Source organism: Canis lupus, chromosome 1 (genome assembly GCF_011100685.1).
Source record: "Canis lupus familiaris isolate Mischka breed German Shepherd chromosome 1, alternate assembly UU_Cfam_GSD_1.0, whole genome shotgun sequence".
NCBI lineage: Eukaryota > Metazoa > Chordata > Mammalia > Carnivora > Canidae > Canis > Canis lupus.
This window is the reverse complement of record NC_049222.1, coordinates 75,630,995-75,654,465: the sequence shown is the minus strand read 5'-3', so window position 1 is coordinate 75,654,465 and position 23,471 is coordinate 75,630,995. Positions and strand designations below refer to the sequence as shown.

Sequence of the window (23,471 nt, the reverse complement as noted above, 5' to 3'; positions counted from 1 at the left end):
TGAATGAATCAATGCCCTATCTAGACCTTGATTTCCTGTTTGTAAAATGACGGCATTATAACAAGCATCATAACTAGGTTATTCTAGTTTCAATAGCCCATAAATGAAGGAGCGATTTCAGAACATGTGTTTGGAACAGTGTTGGGAAAGACTAACATCCCTCTCAAATGCAACAAGAGGACTGGGTGCATTTACCACTTCATCCAGAACCAATGGCTGTTTAGGAGCCCTTTGGCAGGAGACAGACACTCATCGATTTGATGCTCATATTTGGCCATAAAGTAATCCCAGATAACAAAGAAGATGGCAGCAACAGTGATCACAAAAAGGGCAAGAGCTCTCTGGAAGTTCAACACACAAGCTGCAATCACCATCGCCAGATAACCTGTTGGGAAAGTGAGTACAGAACAGAGAACATCACCAACACCAGCTGCTAACCAGCACTGACAGTGCTCAGTCACAAGCAGGTTCAGTCAAGAGGTCACCAAATGCAGGAGAGCTTTTGATACAGCAATTGGCTCCAGTAATTATTAGTACTATGTTTTGAGGTGTTTTTTTTTTTTTAAGATTTTATTTGTTTGAAGGAGAGCATGAGGGGCAGAGGGAGAATGAAAAGTAGGCTCCCCTCTGGCAGGGAGCCCAAAGTGGGACTTGATCCCAGGACCATGAGATCATGACCTGAGCCAAAGGCAGATACTCAACCAACTGAGCCATTCAGGTGTCCTGTTTTTTTCTTTTTTCAAAGAAATCCCCTAAGAGTCTCACCCATGCAGGGAGGACAGAGTGCTAGATCTGTTTTCTCATGGAAACCTGAGTTCTTGAATCTTGATGCTAGATTGTTGGGTCTCTCAGTACTAATAGCTTTTTTTGTGTGTTCAGAGTCAGCAGGTGAGCTTCTAGCAGAGAAACATCAGGTGTGAAGCAACCACTGGCAAAAAAGTATTGATTTTCCTTATTGGCAGCTCAGATTTGGCCTAAGCTTTAGTAGGAAAATAGACTTACCAGAAATCTCAGAGTTCCAAAGAATCTCTAAAGAAAGGGCTGAGGGATAATTACCAATGTGGCTGCTTTGAGGAGGAGATTCTAGAGCAAGTTTTCCTAGAAGGGTCAGCAAACATGGTCTGCAGGTCATATCTGGCCTACCACTTGTTTTTGTAGGTGGTAGGTACAATTGTATTTGTATACTCGTATCTGTGTTCTACAAATAAAATTGTTTGGAAACACAGCCATGCCTGTCTGTTTACTTTTGTAAACTGTAGAGTTGTGTGGCTTTTGATGCCTTGCCTGAAAAGTCTAAAATACTATGTGGCCCAGTACAGTGGAAGCTTTCAACCCTGTTGTTCCTTGTTTCTGAGATCTGAACACCAAAAAAGCCACTGACCCTAGAAGGGCATTGGTCTTGGATTAATGTCAGTGGACTTGGGTGTGAGGGTTCATATTTTATAGACAGGAGTGTTCGTCAAAATGGGCTGCAGAATCCTTTGCTTTGGAAGGAGTAAAAATAGGGAAGCTTCTCATCTGTGAAGACAGGAAAGAAGAATAGCCTACATGACCCTAGACTCCTGCTCATGCTGTATTTGCATGAAGTGTTAATTGCTTAGATTCCCTCCTGCAATTAGGTTCCCACCTTGTGAGAATGACCATATTTTCTAGTTACCTGGATTTGCATTAACCAACCCTTAAATCCATATCACAACAACAAAGGCCATTAGAGCAGGGGACCTAAATAATTAGCTGCTGGCTGCATAAGTCAAACAAGGAAACTATCTGTATATTCAACCCCAATTGAGACCCACTACTCAGGGTTTCTCAATTAACCTCTCTGCTTCTGTGGATTCGCTGAAGTCTGGGGGAACAAAGATTAGAAAGATTTATTTTCCTTCTACAGAAAGATAATATATGGGGGATTCTTGAATAAAGACACTGGCATCTATCCTCCTTTCATTATTTACCTAGTATTAAGATGCCCCAGATGATGTACTGAAAGATGGTCTTGTGTTTCTTATAAAAATCACAAACTGTATCATATTTCCTTTCCAGATACCTGTAGCAACACAAAAGCAAAAATGCTGAAAGAAAACAAGAAACAAACGGACATACTGAGCTAGGTGAGGCTTTGTAAATTAAACAAGCAAACAAACAAATTGATGAGGTGTATGTCCTACTAGACAGAAGGGGGATACTGATCTCATTTTAGACTACAATCAACCATGGCTTGGGTCGACCTTTGCTGCATGATATGACAAGCCCTGAGGGCTTACAGAAATGTAGAAAACATGCTTCTGGAGATAGAGCAGGGGGGATGGATACTAACCAGACGCTGATAAAAAATCACGAGACAAGAATGTTTCTCACTGGGCTAGGAGGGCCTCTGATAGCTTTTAGGACACAGTTATGAAATCTGATTTTAGAAACTCTCATGCCATCTGGTCTCACAAAGTTTGAGTAAGTTGGTCATTCCTCGTCCTGGCTCACCGTATGTTTTAGTGGGAGACTGACACACTTCACTGGGTGCTTGAAATGTAAAGAAGGATTTTGTGGATTTCAGAGCTATTAACCAGCAGGTTGTAATATAGCTTTTCAGAAAGTTCTGGCATTGTTGGCATGCCTTTGTTTCTGTTCAGAGCTTTGTTAGGGGGTTGTGGGTAGTGAGTGAGCAATATGTGCATCTGATCACTTCTGCTGCGGAATATGGTGTCCATCAGTGAGTTTGGAGGGGCCCCAGGGCCATACACATGATGACTGTCCTCTACTTCTCCTGGGGTCCTCCTGGTTCCCTCCACACCTGCCCTGAAATCTGGCTTCCCTGCACTCACCTCTTTCCTCTATGCCCCCTGTAATGGAGACCTCTTCTTCTCCCACTGGAGGAAGGAATTTATTCACACATTTAATCATTGCTAATTTGAGACCACTTCTAGGTCACTTCTGGTCCCTAAAGGAGATTCCTTATCTCCAGGATCACAAAGGACTCATCCCTGAGTTGGGACCTCCCCTCTACTTGTTAACACCCTCACTTCTCCACCTTGCAGCAGCTATGCCAAGTATCAGCACCCACTGCCTGCTTCAGGGCACGGCCCAAGCCCCTCACTCCTACAACACCTTCTTGCATCTCCTCAGACAGGGACAGAGGCATTCCTCTGTGCTTCACTCCTACTGTCTTCCTTGATCATATTTTGTGATGAAACCTCAACTGGCTAACTTTCTGGAGATTAGATGTGAGCCCAATACCACTAGGATCTTGGACATTCGGCTGCTTGACCAGCATATGTTGAATTACTAGTTAAATGAAGTGGGACTGTGTGTTGCTTCTCTGGAACAGTATTCTACCCCTGGGCGGGGGGACCCATCTGTGGGTTATGAAGAACACTGCAGGACACCCATCTTTAATAAGAAAGAAGAGGATGTATCAGAGCATATCACACATAGTAACGATGAGTCTTATTTCATGAAAACTTTAATGTATGAATACATGTACTGAGCAGTGGAAACACTGATCTAGAAGATATTAAGGGAATACCAGTTCAGTAGACACTAAGTTTTCATGGTTGAATTTAGGAAAGGTGGATGATGCTTCCTCCTTAGTTTCTGATAGAGTTTCACAGTGGCCATGGAGGAAGGCAACATTTAATTGGGTGCATTCATGTACTTTAGTTTGGATTCATCAGATTCTTTAATTGCAAGGAATATATGTGGTCCCAAATAGCAATCTCACAGCGCATAAAATAAAGTAGCTCAAAATAGAGGCTTCAGCCATTTGGTTATCTTGGCTAGATGACTCCCAACCTCCTGATGATTGCTTCCATCCCATTAACATTAGCAACGTCTGATGCCTCTGACCATTCAGGAGAATTTCTGAGGCCCTGGGGTCAGAGATCCATAAAGTAAAATGAAAGATGGAAGTAAGCTCAGGTTTCTGAGGTGGTAAATATTTTCGATGGTGCATATGTGACAAGAGCTTTTGATCCCAATTCTCACCAACTCCAGAGATATCTTCTGATGCATAAAAACAAAGTTCCTCAGAGACTTAGACATTGAAACAAAACTTAAATGGACATTCAGAAACTTGACAAATACTTGAGTGTTAAGACAGAGTCCCAGGCAATCTTAGACTAGAAATCAGAAGCTGAAATTGTGAAGGTAGTTTTGTTCCTCTCTAGCTAACTAACTTTGAGTAAGCCACTTCTAGCTTCATCTTCCTGGTTCAAGAAATAAAGAAAATAATTTGCCTCTCTTACCTCATGAGGCAATAAGGACTAGGAATACCTTCAGGATATGACAACGTAAGAGCAAATTCGCTGGGACTTAATATGGATTGGGTTTTGAGAAATCAATTGCTTATTGATTGACATTGGGAAGATGAATTAACTACTTTTGCATGGGCTGGAGCAATTAGTTGGTAATGTATGCCTTTATTAGATGACTGGCCAGGATATTGGGTTCTCAGGACATCAGTAGTTTGAATTTACTACAATTATTATCATAGAAATCCATTAAATTTTCTGAAAATGGTGTTGGGTGGGTAGTAGGGAAGAGGGATTGGTGGTGGTGGTGATAATAGCTAATAAATAGTAATAAATGTTTAAAATTAGAGGAGGATGAAACAAAGTGACAAAACCAATTAGGAGATCAGTATGGTTATTTCTCTGATTTAAACCTGTACCCTTTTTGATGTGTCTCTGGATCATCCTCCATATCTTCTTTGTTTCTTAAAGAATCCTGCTCAATGGTGATCTGCTCTTCATCCTGAAATCAAGCATTGTAGGAGAGATGGAATAATGAGAATCTGGGGCATAACAGCCCCTAATCTTTGCCAGAATTTTGGCAAAGGATTGACAACAGGTCTTTTAAAATTATTATGCAAGAATATAGCTCCTATTACCTAGTTGTGCAGACATTTTCCCCTTTATCATGAAAAGTACAGGATCACACTTCTCTCTCTCTTTTCTCCAAAAGAGCTGCAGTGTTTCCTCCTTTTCTTTAGGAAATAGGCTCATATCTCTGCCTCTTGCTCCTGTCTCTACTCTAATCCTTCAACCCCTGCTCTGTTTTTGGGCATGAGCTCAATGAAGTTAATATCAGAGGCTGCATAAGTCTCCTTTTATACTCTGCCAGACGTGGTTTCCAGAGGGTGGAGACCAACGCCAGTTTATTTTCCTGGAAGCCCAAGGCTTGGTCTGCAGATGTGAGCACTAGTCCAGTATCTTCAAGGGCTGATAAACATTCCCTTGGGAACTAGGGTCCTCCTATCAATGGGCTAAAGTTTGGAAGTAGTGCCCTTTCTCAACTAACCCTTGCTCTAAGGAATGGAGTGAAGTATATACCTGGGTATCTTTGAAGGTACCATTTGAGCTTTTCAAGATCCATGACCCATTCTGCTTTCAGGATAGCATAGAGGATTGCCTGCCTCCCTCCATTTTGCAATAATGTCTCAAATAGGTCCAGCTATTGTAAGCATGGCAAAGACAGGTAGCAAGGCAGTTTGCAGATGCGGAGCAGTTTTGAACAGGTTCTAAAAAGGATAATGTCAAATCTCAGCTTCTGTTTTCTGTCATATCCCAGGTAGCCATTGGTTCTCTGTACTGTGCGAACTCAGAAATAAGTCATAAGTGGGGCACCTCGGCTCAGATGGTTAAGTGTCTGACTCTTGATTTTGGCTCAGGTCATGACCTCAGGGTTATGAAACTGAGCCCCGTATTGGACTCCATGCTGGGTGTGGAGCATGCTTAGGATTCTCTCTCCCTCTAGCCATACCCCATCTCTTCTTTCACTGAAATTTCATCTTTCTTTCATCATCTTTCTTTCATTGAGATTCATCTTCATCTTCATCATCTTTCTTTCATTGAAATGTCTTTCATTGAAATTTCTTTCATTGAAATTCAAATTCAAAGAAATTCTTTCTTTCATTGAAATTTCTTTCATTGAAATTTCAAGTTACCTACTGTCTATGGAATGTCTGGCATTAACTGTCTGGCCCCCCCAACCTGTTCCCATCTTTATTTATTTATTTGTTTGTTTGTTTATTCTTACCTATTAGATTGGCACAGATTTTTTCTTTTTTTAAATTTTAATTTTAAGATAATTAACATGCAACTTCATATCAATTTCAATTGTACAAAATAGTCTTCAACAGTTCTCTACATTACTCAGTGCTTATCAGGGTAAGTGTACTCTTAATTCCCTTCACCTATTTCACACCCCCCCCACCTCCTCTCTGGTACCCATCTCTTTTATAGTTGTCTGTTTTTTGGCTTATCTCTTTTTTTCTTTGTTCATTTATTTTGTTTCTTAAATTCCACATATGAGTGAGATCATACGGTATTTGTCTTTCCCTGACTGACTTCCTTCAGTTGGCATTATAGTCTCTAGAGCCATCCATGTTGTTGCAAATGACAAGATTTCATTCTTTTTTATGGCTGAATAATATTTATGCATATAAATATATATACATATATATATATAAAATACACTTATCACCTCTTCTTTATCCATTCTTCTACATCAGTGGACACTTGGGTTGCTTCCATAGTTTGATATTGTAGATGATGCTACAATAAACAGAGGTGTGTATGTATCCCTTTGTATTCTTTGGATAAATACTCAGTAATGCAGTTACTGGATTACCGGGTAGTTCTATTTTTAGTTTTGAGGAACCTCCATACTCTTTTCTGCAGTGGCTGCACCACTTTGTGTTCCTACCAACAGGGCACAAGGGTTCCTTTTTCTCCTCATCCTTGCCAACGCTTGTCATTTCCTGTGTTTTTGATTTTAGCTATTCTGAGAGGTGTGCAGTAATATCTCCTTGTGGTTTTGATTTACATTTCCCTTATGATGATTGATGTTGAGCATCTTTTCATGGGTCTGCTGGCCAACAGACATGTCTGTTCATGTCTTCTGCCCATTTTTTAATCGGTTTATGTTTTTTGGTGTTAAAAATATGGAATGCTTCAAAAACTTGCATGTCATCCTTGTGCAGGGGCCATGCTAATCTTTTATTGTTCCAATTAATATATGTGCTGCCAAAGTGAGCTCCCATCAGTATCTTTATTTTTTTATTTTTTCAGTTTTTAAAATTTAATTCAATTTGCCAACATATAGTATAACACTCAGTGCTCATCCATCAAGTGGCCTCCTTAGTGCCGTCACCTAGTAACCCCATCCCTCCACTCACCTCATGTTCTGCAGCCCTTTGTTTGTTTCCCAGAGTTAGGAGTGTCTCATGGTTTGTCTTCCTCTCTAATTTTTCCCCACTCAGTTTCCCTCCTTTCTCTTATAGTCCCTTTCACTATTTCTTATATTCTGTGTTTAAGTGAAACCATATGATGATTGTCCTTCTCCGATTGACTTACTTTACTCAGCATAATACCCTCCAGTTCCATTCAGGTGAAAGCAAATGGTGGGAATTCATCCTTTCTGATAGCTGAGTAATATTCCACAGTATATATAGACCACATCTTCTTTATCTATTCATCTGTCGAAGGACATTGTGACACCTTCCGCATTTGGCTATTATGGACATTGTTGCTATGAACATTGGGGTGCAGGTGTCTGCACGTTTCACTACATCAGTATCTCTGGGAGTAAATCCCCAGTAGTGCGATTACTGGGTCATAGAGTAGCTCTATTTTTAACTCTTTGAGGAACCTCCACACAGTTTTCCAGAGTGGCTGTACCAGTTCACATTCCCACCAACAGTGCAAGAGGGTTCCCTTTTCTCCACCTCCTCTCCAACATTATTTGTTTCCTGTCTTGTTAGTTTTAGCCATTCTCACTGATGTGAGGTGTATCTTATTGTGGTTTTGATTTGTATTTCTCTGATGGCAAGTTATATGGAGCATTTTTTTTTATCTGTTTGTTGGCCATGTGTAGGTCTTCTTTGGAGAAATTTCTGTTCATGTCTTCTGCCCATTTCATGATGGGATTGTTTGTTTCTTGAGTGTTGAGCTTGATAAGTTCTTCATAGATCTTGGATACTAGCCCTTTATATGATATTTAATTTGCAAAAATCTGCTCCCATTCTGTAGGTTGTCTTTTAGTTTTGTTGACTGTTTTTGTTTCCCTTGCCTTCATAGATCTTTTTAGCAAGAAGTTGCTGTGGCCAAGTTCAAAAAAGTTGTTGCCTGTTTTCTCCTCTAGTATTTTGATGGATTCTTGTCTCACATTTAGATCTTTCCACCATTTTGAGTTTATCTTTGTGCATGGTATAGGAGACTGGTCCAGTTTCATTCTTCTGCATGTGGCTGTCCCCATCCCCATCTTTAAAACAAACCAAAAACGACAAAACTACACAAAATCTTCCTGACCTCATAGTCATGGGATATCTACTCTCCCTCTTTCTCTTCACAGCCAAACCACTTGAAATTATTGCCTTTACTTTTAGTGACCCTCACATCATATTCACTTAGCCGACTGTGATCAGACTTCTATTGAGATGGCTGCTGCCAAGGTCACTCAAGGTCCACTGTTGCCAAATCTGGTGGCTCCTCCTCCCTCTTTATATTCTTGTTTATAATAGTAAAGTATCTATTTTGTTTTGTTTTTGGCTGTTTTGTGAAACAATAAAAAAAAAGACTTCATTTTTTAAAGAGCAGTTTCAGGTTCTCAGCAAAATTGAAGGAAAAGTAGAAATTTCCCATGTACCTACTGCCCCCATGTATGCATAGCCTCCCCCCATTAGTACCATCTCCTGCTAGAGTGGTACATTTGTTGCAATTGATGAACCTACAGTGACACATTAGCACCCAAAGTCTATAGTTACATTAGGGTTCACTCTTAGTGTTGTACATTTTATGGATCTGGACAAATGCATAATGACATGTATTCACCATAGTAGTATCACATAGAGTAGTTTCACTGCTCCCAAATCCTCTGTGCTTTGCCCACATGTCCTTCCCTCTCGGAAACCACTTGTCTTTTTACTGTCTCCACCATTTTGCCTTTTCCTTGGAATCATATAGTATATAACCATTTCAGACTGCTTCTTTTAATTACTAATACATACTTAATGTGCAACCATGTCTATTCATGGTTCAAATGTTCATGTCTTTTTGGTGCTGAAGAATATTCCATTGTCTGGATGAGCCACAGTTCATTTCTCTATTCACTTGCTGAACAACATCTTGGCCTCTTCCAAGTTTTGGAAGTTAGGAATAAAGGTACTATAAACTTCTATGTGTGGGTGTTGTAGGGCAGAAGTATTGTTTTCCCTTCTTTTGTTGAACAATGAGTGTAAAGGACACTTTTTTTTTTACAATATATTAAGTACAGTAGACAGTAATATATGGATAGCATGATCCCAATATAGGTGACATGTGCATGTGGGTGTATATTTGCCTTGAAAGGACAAATTTTAAGATGCTAGGCATTGATTTTTTTCCCCTGGAATTATACAGGTAACAATTTTTTGTCTTCCAAATTTTACTGCGATAATTTCCCACACTTTCCACTTCAAGCAAGTTATTCTTTTTATCATGAGAATAATTCCCTCCAATAAATGGGTTGATAGTAGGCACCCAGAATTACCCGCCCCCCCAAAAAGAAGGATGATCTACATGGATAATAGGCTTGATTTTTAGCAGCAGAAGGCTTTCTTCAAATGAGATCCTAGCCAGAATTCAATATATTAAAAAAAAATGAGAGTGGCCTTGTGCAGAGTGCACCTGTCTGCTGTAAATTTAGGTGTCTCTGGATAACATGAGGGCTCAATGGACAGTTTAAAAAACAGATCTTAGAACTTTCCTCATCTGCCTCACTTACTTTAACATTGAGATGCTTTGGTTTAAACCAGTGTTTTTTGCTTTAGGATGGAGTTTGGAATCTGTACTAGTGAAGTGTTAGAGAAAGCCTCTGTACCCTCCCCAGCAGAAAACTCTGAGGACAGGTTTATAAACACAACATCTCTTTATTTGAGCATGTGTGGTTTCTTCATGACCTTGCTTTACACATTCTAATTACCATTTAATTAATTCCTCTGAGTGTCAGCTGAGTGCACGCTTTCTGTCCCCATAGCTCAGTCTCTTTTGCACAGCAGTTACGTGGTAATAGATTCACTCAACCATCACTGGAGTACCTGCTTGGCGTTTTCGTGTTCTCTGCCTTTTGAAACTCTACACCTTAGCGAATTGTTGTTTCCTGATGTGTTCTGGTTTTCATCAAGGTCTTCGTCATTCTACGAAAAATGTACAGATTGCAAAAAATACAATTTTAGAACAAAAAACCCAAATGATCTGTCAATAAATATTACCTAGAAGACTTTTGAGGAATGGGGCGACAAAGATAAGGTATTCAGATGGATCAGCTGAATAAAGACAGGCAGTGAATCTTGGACTCATAATGAAACATGATTTCTGTTTTGTTCTGTTCTGAGAGAAGGAATGGTGTGGTCTAACTTGAGAAAGAGAGAAAGGAGGACCAGGTGCCCCCATCTAAGTCATGTGACTTTATAATAAGCTTAGCTGAGACTAGGGTATATCATGTTAACACAGGCTTTCAATTTATAAATGAAGCATAATGTAGGCCAGAGAGTTTCCTTCTTAGATGTTAGATTTTTGAGATGCTAAAATGTGTTTTGTTTGGTTTAAAGCAAACTCTGGTAGTAATGAGAATAAGAAAAATGCCTTCTTTTGTCAGGCTGTCTTGATTTGACTTTAAGGACGTGAGTAAGCTGTGTTCTTGGAGGAGTGTCCTCACCCCGGAGCAGTTATTTTCGAGATGTGACAGACACCTGGCTCATTTCTCTTTTACCTTTTTGAGGCAGTCCAGTCTTTCTCCCATCTCATCCCAACTTTCCTTCCTCAGGTACTTCATTTTGAGTAAGGCAACAAGATAGATAAACTGTGTTAGGTAAGTCCCTGTAACTTTCCAGGAAATGTCCTCTGTGAGGCCTGTTGGCTGTGACCTTGTCTTTGAAAGAAAAACAAGTCTATGGCTTTGATTTTAACTTTAGATCCCAGGCTGGCCTCAAGGATCTATAAAAATAATACAGTTCCAACTTGGGTTAATTCTCTATCTAGTTCACTTGGTTAAGCGTCTGCCTTCAGCTCAGGTCATGATCCGGGGTCCTGGGATCCGCAGGGAGCCTGCTTCTCCCTCTGCCTCTGCTACTCCCCCTGCTTGTGCTCTCTCTTGCACACTCCCTCTCTCAAATAAGTAAATTCTTAAAAAAAAAAAAAAAACCTAATTTCCAGCACACAACGTGATTTATGCATGAAAGCCTTGTTGCCATACTGCCCTTTTGGTTACAGCTGTGTATCTTACTTTTGCACAATTCCCCACACGTAGCAGACACTAACAGTTATTTGTTGAATGAATGAACCACAGTGATTTTAAAGTTGCATTAACTGGTATTGCAATGTAGTACATGCAAGTATTTGGTAAAAAATATAGTCGGGGGCACTGTATGTGGTATGGAAAGATGACAGAGTGTTGCTAATTGCAGAAGCCGGCTGGTAGGCACTTCGGGACTCATTTTATTATTCTCACTTTCATGGATGCTGAAAATTTCCTTAACCAAAAATTAAAAATAAAACTCAGCGTGAGGTGGTGGAAATATAGGACACAGATGGGTGAGGGTGCTGGTCTTCGGGGTCCCCAATTTCATGTGTGATGCTGGGTAGGTCATATCTTCTCAGCCTCAGTCTAAGAGTTTCGATTTGCTGCTCTGATCCCTTCCAGAAACCTGACATTTTCTGGTTTCCAGAGGAGCCAGGGCAACCTCCTTGGTAATTCCTGCTAATTCTTGATTATTCCTGCCACCTGGTGGCAAAATCTGAAAGTTGGGGAACACAAGGACAGGGCTTGCGATTTTAAAGTTCATGAAAGAGAAGGTGTGTGTGTGTGTGTGTGTGTGTGTGTGTGTGTGTGTGTTTGGGGATGGGGTAGAGAAGGTGTAAGTGGCGACAGAGGCACCTCCGGATGGATTTTGTGACATGTGGTGAGATTGTTTTACCCCCAGTAGAGTGTTTGTCTTGACTTATTAACATTTTCAGGAAGGGACACTTGGGTGGCTCAGTGGCTGAGCATCTGCTTTTGGCTCAGGTTATGATCCTGGGGTCCGGGGATTGAGTCCTACATCAGGGTCCCTGAGAGGAGCCTGCTTCTCCCTCTGCCTGTGTCTGTGACTCTCTCTCTCTGTCTCTCATGAATAAATAAACAAAATTAAAGAAAAATTTTCAAGAAGAGCAATGTCTCCCATTTGAGGATTTCCAACAGGAATAATGGGGCTGTTGTGGGTGTTGGTCGGTATTGGAAAAATAACCCTTAAGATGTCTCTTGGCTTTGTTTTATCGCTTCTTTTCAAATTGGAGTCATAAGTCTGAATGGGTGTCCATAAGTACTTCTTAGCTCCTTGTTTCTTTACATATATATACTCAGCACTTCAGATTAAGTAGATCCGTTAGTACAGATTACTACATACCTTAGGGCACTGAACTACAACCAATATTGTGTTCTAAATGCAAGCTGGTCACTCCACTGAGTGGGTGGCCACGTTGTGGGGTTGTGTATGAGTAATTCTAGGCAGCTGACGGCACATCACTTAATTTCCATAGTTACTGTTATTTGCTGGGTGTACTTGTCCTGGCTTGAGATTCTCAAGAGCAGATCCTTGAGCCTGGAGTCCCTTGTGCCTGGACTTTGATCCTGCACATTCAGCGCTGTTTGAGCACCTGCAGATCCACAGTGGGTGTCGTGGGGAGTACAGTTGGACAGAAGGTTTTTAAAAATGATTAATTTATTCCGTTCATTCAGTTTCAACTTCTAAAACATTCTGGAGATCATCCCCTCAACGCCATCTATTTGTGCTCTTTCCCTTTAATAGAATTATAGTCGAACATGAAGCCACCCAGAAGACAGGCTACATTTCCACTTATAACTAGATTCTGGCCAGTTGAAATATAAATACATGTGGTGCCCTGAGTGGGGCAGCTCAGAATGTTCCTTCAGAGATGACGGCAGATGCCCGTTGTCCGTTTCATTTTGCCCTACATCCTGCTACCTTGTGGTGGATGGTTCCAGTTGGGCCATGAACACAAGAGCCCCACCCTGAGGATGTCAGCGTGGTGAGTTGTGGGGTACTTGGGTCCTTGATAACCTTGAGTAGTGCTTCCACTCCAGTCCTGTACTACCTCCTTCCTGACTTTTAGGTGAAGGAAATAAGCTTCTCTCTTACTATTTTTTGTTTTTGTTTTTATTTGTACCTGGGTTGATATAATATGTAGTCAGCACAAGACACAGGGTTAATCTCTTTAAAGTCCTGTGATCTCCATTTTTATAGATGAAGAGACTAAGGCCAAGATAAGCCATTTACGTGACTCAGGTTATATAACCACAGTAGCCGAGATGGGACGTGAACTCAGACTGTCCAACCCAAACTGTATTGTGCCTATAGAGTTTGAACATTGGGCCAGGACACTTTGGCCTCAGGAGTGTCTAAAAGGTAGTGGTACACCTACAGATTAAATTCTGCTTCCATCAAGAATATCTGATTTGACCTCAGGATATTAAAAGACCAGTCAGAGTGGCTAGAATAAAAAAGACAAGGAATAACAAGTGTTGACAAGGAAGTGGAGAAAAAGGAATCCTTATGCATCGTTGACGGTTATGTAAGTTGGTGTAGCCACTCTGGAAGACAGTATAGAAGTTCCTCAAAAAATTAAAAAGCAAACTACTACCATAAGATCCATTAATTTGACTTCTGGATATTTATCTGAAGAAAACAAAAACACTAACTCAAAAAGATATATGCACCCCTATGTTTATTGCAGCATTATGTATAATAGCTAGACATGGAAGCAGCCTAAGTGTTCATCGATAGATGGATAGATAAGGAAGATGGGGTCTATCTGTACAGCAAATGGAATATTACACAGCCATAAAAAGGATGAGATCGTGCCATTTCGAATGTGGAATGACCTAGAGGGTGTTATGTGGAGTGAAATAAATCAGATAGAGAAAGACAAATACAGTATGATTTCACTTATGTGTGGAATCAAAAAACCCCACAAATAAGTAAACAAATTAGAAGCAAATCAGACCCATAAATAGAGTGAACAAACTGCCAGTTGCCAGAGGGGAGCAGGGTGGCGAGATGGGCAAAATTGTGAAGAGGAGTGGGAGATACAGGCTCTAGTCATGGAGTGAAGAAGTCACAGGCATAAAAGATACAGCATAAGTTGATGGTATGATAATAGCATTTTATGGGGGCAGGTGGTAGCTACATCCGTGAGCATAGCACAATATAGAACCTTGCAGAATCACTATATGTACACCAGAAACTACTGTATCATTGTGTATCATTGTGAAGAACTCTTGAAATTTCTTGTGGCCATTTTCTAACTATACCTAGGCTTTGGTGTTTTTTTCTCAAACAGAATAGTGGGCCTCCCCCTCACAGACTGGTTTTAAGTAGATGTTCTCTTTTATTTGCATAAGTGGGCACTCCTGCTTTTCTGAACATGTCTTGTGTCCATTAGTCTGTCGCTTTCTCTTGCAACTGTGTCTGCTCCACTTATTGGTCTCTCCCTCCCATGATGGCCCTGGATGCACTGTGTGGCATCCATTTCTCAGTTTTTGTGGTTGTGGTTTCTCTGCTGCAAGCTGAACATCATTGTGCCAGAGGAGACTTTCTTCGAGCTTCTTTATGGAAGCTGCTCTGGCCTGGTGTGCTCTGACTGCATAACTGACCTTGACAAGGAGGCATTGATGGCCATGAGCCTGGAGCAAGAATGGACACCTCCACCCCTGGAGAGACTTGCATCTTGGCCTTGATGGGACATAGATGATGTTTAATGACAGATGGGAATGGCCTACCAGGCAAATATGATGTCAAAAAGGACTCTGAGGAGCCGCTATTGAGATATTTACCTGATTCTAGAGCTTGACACTTCACAGCAAGTTTGTTTTAGTGTTTGCTAATATACCTTGGCTGGAAGGCTTTATAGCACCAGAAGAGATTTAGATTGGTGATCAGAGTTGTTTATCGTATTATGTGTGTATGTGTGTCTGTCTGCCTGTCTATGTATGTATGTATGTATGTATGTATGTATGTATTTATCTATCTTTCTACCTACCTATCTCCACATTCTGAACATCTTTCAAGCAATCTACCTAGGGGTGCCTGGGTTGCTCAGTCGGTTAAGCATCTACCTTTGGCTCAGGTCATGGTCTCAGGGTCTTGGGATAGAGGCCCGCATCATGCTCCCTGCTCCTTGGGGAGCCTAGTTGCCTATCCCCCTGCTCATACGTGCGCTCTATCTCTAAAATAAAAAAAAATATATATATATAAAATAAAGCAATATTTCTAGAAGCAGTCAGTGAGGTACATTCTGAGAAGTGATGCCTTAAAAGTTGCTATGGATGCCCAAGTCTCAAGGCTTATGGAAAAAATGGGAATATGATGTCACTTCAAAAACTTGGAACTGTGTAAATCTGTATAAATCTAGATTATACCCCTAGACTCTAAGCTGAGAAGCCAGATTCTCTGTCCCCTCTTCTCTTCTGAATACCACATGCATAACACAATGGCAGGCACAGGAGTGCTTGGTAACTGTTTTGCAATGGAAAGATAGTCCAGGTGACAGTTGAGCTTATTATAGTGCAGCTGAAATAGTGTCTCTACCTCTGAGTAGAGACAAAATGGTACAGGACTGCTTTCTCTACTCCTCCAAGAAGATTACTATATGTTCCAATATTTTAAGCATTAGGTGCCTAAATGAAGATGTCAGAAATACACTTCTATCTTTTTAAGCTTCAAGTGATCCATTTAATATTTCTGTATCCATTTCCATGGACATGGATTGGGACTAGATTGGAGCAACTGCTTCAAACAGTGACTTAAAATTCCTAAATCCAACTTGAGTAGATAAAAGGAAGCGGCTCACCATAAATCTTAGGATGGCTGGTTTCAGGAATATTGACAAATTATCTATATTAATTGGTGCTGCATTATGATAAAAGGCTGTGTTTCATCATCATTTCTGAGTTCACATTGAGACTTAATCTCTTGAGGCTGTATTCACCACTATATAGGAGCACAGCATTCATTACCTACCTAGTGCCACATATAGTAATTGACTTTTGTCAGTTGACTTTTAGATTAATTTTATGGTTGAGTTTGCTACTTACTCACTTGCTCTTATGCATTTATAGTCACTTTGTTTTCTGTGGTTGAAATCTGGCATGGAAATGCCAATATCTGTTTGGTGAGTCTGATCTCTTTGCATTGTTTGGAAATGTAGCTCACCCTTATTTATTTATTTACCTTATTTATTTATTTCGTACATTTAAAAACTACAAATGTCAAATATTTTAAGACCATTTTCTCTATCACATTTCCTCATAATTGTATGGGCTTTGCCTTGGAAGGTTTGGGTTTTCAAAGGTGGTATCCCAGAAGCCTTTGCTCTTTGCATATCGCGCATGACTCTCTTGTCTCAGGTGGCCTTCTGCCTCAGGTCTCAGGTTTATGGAATCCTTAATGTAGTTCATGGACAGTAGCTGGACTGTTCCTCCCTGAGCAGTTCCTGTTTTTGTTGCTGGCCTGTGTGGGGTAATGGATTGAATGAAGGAACAGCAGTACGGTGCGAGGCAATCACCTGGTCAGCCTGTGGTTCATGGTCCCACTTCTCTGGCACAATTCTTTGTCACCTCTGAATGCTCTGAAGGCAGCTCTGAGTTGGGTGCAAAGGAGGCAGGACCACAAAACACTGATAACATTCTCCCTTTGTGATCTTTGTGATCCAGGGGCAAATGGAACCCCCCAAGTATAGGAGTGTAAGGAAAGGCAGGGTTCTATATCCAATGAGAAAAATTAGAGGAAGGTGAGTATGCCAACTTTATCTTTGATTTCTAGGAGCTAAAAGAGATTATAAGCAACAATGTTTAAGATAGAAAGGTAAATGCTAAAATATATATCCAGCTAAGATCAAATGGTAGAAGAGAAGGAATGAAAATAATAGTAGTTAGAAAATATGTTAATTTTGTGATGACTTATAATCTTAAACTTGTTGTAAAAGGAACCACTAAAAAAAAACATACGCCTTCAGAAGAAACCAAACACAAATAAAAAATATGCAAAACATACAGTGAAAAGATATTTAGAGAGCAGGATATAAAATATGGGTGGAGCTCAGAACAAATAAACCCATCTGGCAAATCAGTGGATTTGACTGAGGTGGATGGAATAACAAACACAACCATACACTCATGTCTTTCAATTTTATGATGTTGTGATAGTCATATGCATTGAGTTACAAACTGTACTTTGAATTTTGAATTTTGTCCTCTTCATGGGCTAGTGATGTGGAGTATGATCCTCACATGTGATGCTGGACATTGCCTTGAGGTCACTAGGGTCAACAACTGATATGCTTACAATGAAGTTTGTACCTGCTCAACCATTGTTTTTCACTTCACAATATTTGGTACACGTTACATAGATATTTGACACTGTGTTATACAATTGGCTTTCTGTTAGATGATATTGCCCAACTGTAGGCTAATATAAGTGTTCTGAGCACATCTAAGGTATGATGTTTGGTAGATGAGGTACATTTCATATACCTCATCTGGATATACAATACTTTGAAGTCCTGATTGGTTTATTGGGGCATCACCCTATTGTAAGTTGAGGAGGATCTGTACTGGAAATGACTCAGTAGCAACTCAGAAAGATAAAACAGGCAGTGGTCATGATCTTAATTTACCAAGTCTGAATACAGGATTAAAAAAAGCAATTAAACTGTTCCAAAACAACAACAGTCAGAGTACAAACTCTCGCTCTGAGAAGGAGGACTCTGCATACAAATGGCATAGATTAATATAAAGGAAACTGAGGGACAAGTACCTAGAAACACATTTAGCAAAAGGTTGATAAAACTCTTTCAGTCTATGACAGATCAAGTGGGCAAAAGTAAGGATAAGAAAGATCAAGATAATAATAAATAATACAATCTGATTAACATAAGTTGAATTCTATAACCCCAGTAGGAAATATATTGTGGCCAAGACTCCTAGTTGTCACTAATATCTATTCTTTTCTATTTCCTTTTTTCCCCTTCTATTTAAAGGACAGGAGCAGAGGAAGAGAGAGAGAGAGAGAGAGAGAGAGAGAGAGAGAGAGAGAGAATTCCAAGCAGATTCCACACCTAGCACCAAGCCCAATGCAGTGCTCGATCCCATGACCCTGAGATCATGACCTGAACCAAAGTCAAGAGTTGGATGCCCAGCTGACTGAGCCACCCAGGTGCCCCTTCTCTAATTCCTTTAAATATAGGGCTCTGAATTTGAACAGGGCCCCAAATTTCCCAGCCTCAAGGTATATTTCTAAACTCTCTGTGGCTATGATTAAATTCTGCCCCTGTGATTGAAGCTATGTGTAACTTCTGGGAAGTGTCCCAAAGCAGAACAGTTGGTACAGCCTATGGTTTCCTTTCAGAATGTTTTAAAATACATAAAATTAAATATATGATACTAAAAGGGAACCAGTTATAGTTAAATCTATTTATTAAAATTAATTTGAGATAGTGCATATGCATCTTTATTAACACCTTAAAAATCAAGAAAATAAACCCCAGCAAGGTCCAGGGGAAAATTCTATTAACTACCTTAATTTCAGTGCCATCATGTAAATTTTATTTGGAGGTATTTGCAACAGATACCAAATATTTTCTCTACTTATATACATTAACTCAGTGTAGGGAGGGTTATTTTGCATCTTTCACCTCCATTTCAAACAAGCAGTTCTACTTCCTCTTGGTCTGTGGGATGGGACTTTCTCTCTCCCTCTCAGGTCCATCTTCCACCTGGTGCATCTCATAGGAGTGACCATAATACATCTGGGAGATTACATACTTTTCCTTCTTATTTGCACTTGGATATTTGGGTTTTACTTCCAGGTCTGTCCATCTCATCATCCAGCAAATCTACTAGTGGAGGATAACAAATAATGCCCAGGAATAAAGGCTTTGGTATCGTGTTCATAGAGATTTTTGAAATAAGCATTTAATGAGTGATGTTTAAGCTTCCTGCTTAATCGAGGTGAATGTCATATGATTTTCTAAAACTAGGTCATTTTTTTTTTTTTTTGCATCAGAACTCATTAGAGTTCTCTTTGGAAGATAAAATGCAGATTAGCTTTTGCTGTTATTGTGGCACCAGACCAAACATGCTCAATGCAGGCCAGACACTAATGGTTGCTGCTTGAAGTGTCCACTTGGTGGCGCCTGTCCACTAACACTAAATAGAGGTGTCTTGAAGGCCAAGGTGTGGCCCCACTTCTGATTCTGGCTGTGGTTAAAAGCATTAATATGCTAAAACATGGCCTCAATTTTATATACCATAAATGTTTACTTCATATATTGTTTAGGATAGTTGCATCTATTAAGTAAATTCAGTCCTTATCAAAAAGCATTCTGAGATCACTGGCCAAGTTTGGGACAAGTTGAGCACTAAAAAGCCAAAAACATGAATAATGCCTGCAACTTATTTGTATCAAACAATGAGCTGGCCTGATGGGTGTATAGAGGGGAGTGTAGATGAACAAATATGTGAGAAACTTGAGTATGGCAAAACGTTAATTATGAAGCACAGATGGTGGATATAGAGATGTTTGCTATGCAAGTCTTTTAACTTCCCTTTATGTTTAAAAGTCCTTATCATAAAATGTTGCAAGAAATAAAAAAATGTTGGGAATTGATTATAAAATATGTAACAAAAGAAAGAATGTTAGTCCAGAGAGAAGAAGATGATCAAAGTGTATTCTTAAAAAAAAAAAAGGGAGGTGTATTCTTTTCAGAAGAATGTCAGGGTAGGAACAATGAAGCAATGAAAACCCTCATTTTGCAGCTCCCTAGGTGATAACTGATTCAAGGAAGGGAAGCTAACACCATTGGGTGAAATGTGTTGGGCAACTGGATATTCACATAGCCTTGAATATCACCTCTACAGATAGCTTACTAATTACAAACAGGGAAACATGCCTTGGTAGTGGTGGGGTGTTCTCCTCCATCCTAACCAAGTCATCACCAAAAGAGTGGAGTTAAATGTCTGCAAATGCACTTGTGTATATTTTTATTTTTATTTTTTTATGCCCAGAGTTTCCTGAGCCTGGAGCTAACTAAAAGTCATATAAATGTAGAATTGTGTGCTCCAAGATATCACTGGCCTTCTCCTCCTGGCTTGCCTTTCACTCTTATTTTAGCTTTTGATATTTATATTGATAATTTATATTTGATAATGTCTGATTTCAGCCTGGACAAGCTGCTATCCTTAGAGCAATATATGACAATACCTGGACTCCTTACTTCCTGGGCCAGACACAGCACTCTGCAGTCCTCCCTCCCCACAACTGTACTTAATATTTCCTTCCCTTGCTTCTCAAATATTTGAATCTTTATCATTTTTTACTGCCATGAAACCAAGCATTCACGCATAGGCATCCTTTCCTTCTGTTAAAAACCAGTCTTCTGTCTGACGTCATGGGTTGCTATGGTCAATGGGCTAGCAATGCTGGTCGCTGAGACTGCATATATCATCCCTGTTCTCAGGGAATTTAGAAGAGAAGCTGTCAAACATAAGTTACACAATTAATTATTTTACTATACTCATGATTAAGACTTAAGAAGTTCAACTCCTACACTTCGTAATGCTTTTACAGATTAATTAGAATTAACTTAGCTGCATCTGAAATTCCAAAGATGCAATCCCTTTAGTCATGGGGAAACAGAAATGTACTTTTTAAAAATATATATTTTATTTAAATTCAATTTGCCAACATATACTATAATCCCCAGGGCTCATCTCATCAAGTGCCATTCTCAGTGCCCATTCAGTGCCTGTCATCTAGTTACCTCATCTCCCCACCCTCCTCCCATTCTGCAACCCTCTGTTTGTTTCCCAGAATTAGGAGTCTCTCATGGTTTGTCTCCCTCTCTAATTTTTCCTGCTCAGTTTCCCTCTTTCCCTTATAATCTGTTTCATTATTTTAATTTTCACGTATGAGTGAAACCATATAATGATTGTCCTCCTCCGATTGACTTATTTCACTCAGCATAATACACTTCAGTTCCATCCACGTCGAAGCAAATGGTAGATATTCTGATGGCTGAGTAATATCCCATTGTTCATACAGACAATATCGTCTTTACCCATTCATCTGTTGAAGGACATTGAGGTTCCTTCCACAATTTGGCTATCGTGGACATTGCTGCTATGATATTGGGGTGAAAGTGTCCCATCTTTCACCACATCAGTATTTTTAGGGTAAATACCCAGTGGTGCAATTGCTGGGTGGTGAGGAGCTTTATTTTTAACTTCTAGAAAACCTCCACACTGTTTTTCCAGTGTGCTGTACCAGTTTGCATTCTCACCAACACAAGAGGGTTCCCCTTTCTCCACATCCTCTCCAACATTTGTTGATTCCTGTCTTATTAGTTTTAGCCACTCTCACTGGTGTGAGATGGTATCTCATTATGGTTTTGATTTGTATTTCCCTGGTGGCAAGTGACATAGAGCATTTTCTCATGTGCTTGTTGGCCATGTGTAGGTCTTCTTTGGAGAAAGTCTGTTCATGTCTTCTGCCCATTTCATGACTGGATTGTTTGTTTCTTGGGTGTGGGGTATGATAAGTTCTTATAGATCTTTGATTCTAGCCTTTTATCTGATATGTCGTTTGCAAATATCTTCTCCCATTCAGTAAGTTGTCTTTTAGTTTGATGATTGTTTCCTTCACTGTGCAGAAACTTTTTATCTTGATGAAGTCTCAGTAATTCATTTTTGCTTTTGTTTCTTTTGCCTTCACAGATGTGTCTTGCAAGAAGTTACCATGACCAAGTTCAAAAAGGTTGTTGCCTGTGTTCTCCTCTAGTATTTTAATGGATTCTTATTTCACATTTAGATCTCTCAAAATTTTGAATTTATCTTTGTGTATGGTGCAAGAGAATGGCCTAGTTTCATTCTTCTTCACATGATTGTCCAATTTTCTCGACACCATTTATTGAAGAGACTGTCTTATTTCCAGTGGATATTCTTTCCTGCTTTGTCAAAGATGTTTTGATCATAGAGTTGAGGATCCATCTCTGGGTTCTCTATTCTGTTCCATTGATCCATGTGTCTGTTCTTGTGCCAGTACCACACTTTCTTGATGATTATAGCTTTGTAATGCAGCTTGAAGTCAGGAATTGTGATGCCCCCAGCTTTGGTCTTCTTTTTCAGTATTCTTCTGGCTATTTGGGGTCTTTTCTGGTTCCATACAAATCTTAAGATTATTTGTTCCAACTCTATGAAGAAAGACCAAGGTGTTTTGAGAAGGATTGCATTGAATGTGTAAATTGCTCTGGATAGCATAGGCATTTTCACAATATTTATTCTCCCAATCCATGAGCATGGACTGTGTTTCCTTATGTCTTCCTCGATTTCTGTCATAAGTGTTTTGTAGTTTTTAGGAAATAGATCCTTTACTTCTTTGGTTAGGTTTATTCCTAGGTATCTCATGATTTTGGGTGCAATTGTAGATGAGATCGATTCCTTAATTTCTCTTCCTTCAGACTCATTGTTAGTGTACATAAATGCCACTGATTTCTCTGCATTGATTTTGTATCCTGCCACATTGGCAACTTGCTGTAGGAGTTCTAGCAATCTTGAAGTGGAGCCATTGGGTTTTCTATATAAACTATCATGTCATCTGCAAAGAGGGAGAGTTGGACTTCTTCTTTGCCAATTTGAATGCCTTTTAATTTTTTTTGTTGTCTCATTGCTGAGGCTAGGACTTCCAGTACTATGTCGATTAACAGTGGTGAGAATGGACATCCCTGTCGTGTTCCTGATCTGAGGGCAAAGGCTCTCAGTTTTCCCCATTGAGAATGATATTTGCTGTGGGCTTCTCATAAATGGCTTTTATCGTATGAAGAATGTTCTGCTTATCCCTACACTGTGAAGAGTTTTAATCAGGAATGGATGCTGAATTTTGTCAAATGCTTTCTCTGCATCTGAGAGGATCATATGGTTCTTTGTCTTTTCTCTTATTGATGTGATGTAACAGGTTGATCGTTTTACAAATGTTGAACCAGCCTTGCATCCCAGGGATAAATTCCACATGGTCACATTGAATAATCCTCTTAATGTACTGTTGGATCCTATTGGCTAGTATCTTGGTGAGAATTTTTGCATCCATGTTCATCAGGGATATTGGTCTGTAATTCTCCTTTTTGTTGGGGTCTTTGTCTGGTTTTGGGATCAAGATAATGCTGGCCTCATAAGACGAGTTGGAAGTATTCCCTCCCTTTCTATCCTTTGAAACAGCTTTAGTAGAATAGGTATTATTTCTGCTTTAAATGTTTTTTAGAGTTCCCCTGGGAAGCCATCTGGCCCTGGACCTTTGTGTCTTGGAGGATTGTGATGACTTCTTCAATTTCCTTGCTGGTTATTGGCCTGTTCACATTTTCTATTTCTTGCTGTTTCAGTTTTGGTAATTTGTAGAT

The 23,471-nt window shown here is 39.8% G+C and overlaps 1 protein-coding gene and 1 pseudogene across 4 annotated transcripts in view; both read right to left on the bottom strand.

The window, feature by feature from the left end:
* Positions 1–23,471, bottom strand: part of SLC28A3 (solute carrier family 28 member 3) — a 77,415-nt gene that overhangs the window by 45,773 nt on the left and 8,171 nt on the right. For 3 of the 4 annotated variants that reach the window (XR_005354058.1, XM_038526957.1, XM_038526956.1), the window contains exons 2-5: positions 10,067–10,165; positions 4,661–4,743; positions 1,953–2,044; positions 196–385 (exon numbers count right to left, since the gene is read on the bottom strand). Coding sequence is in view for 3 of the 4 variants with exons in the window: in XM_038526957.1 (XP_038382885.1) it covers positions 196–385; positions 1,953–2,044; positions 4,661–4,743; positions 10,067–10,165 (464 nt within the window). In the remaining variant the exon portion in view is untranslated. The remainder of the gene's footprint in view (positions 1–195; positions 386–1,952; positions 2,045–4,660; positions 4,744–10,066; positions 10,166–23,471) is intronic. The other variant, XM_038526958.1, reaches the window with a different exon arrangement.
* On the bottom strand, positions 6,929–7,027 carry LOC119871040 (annotated as a pseudogene).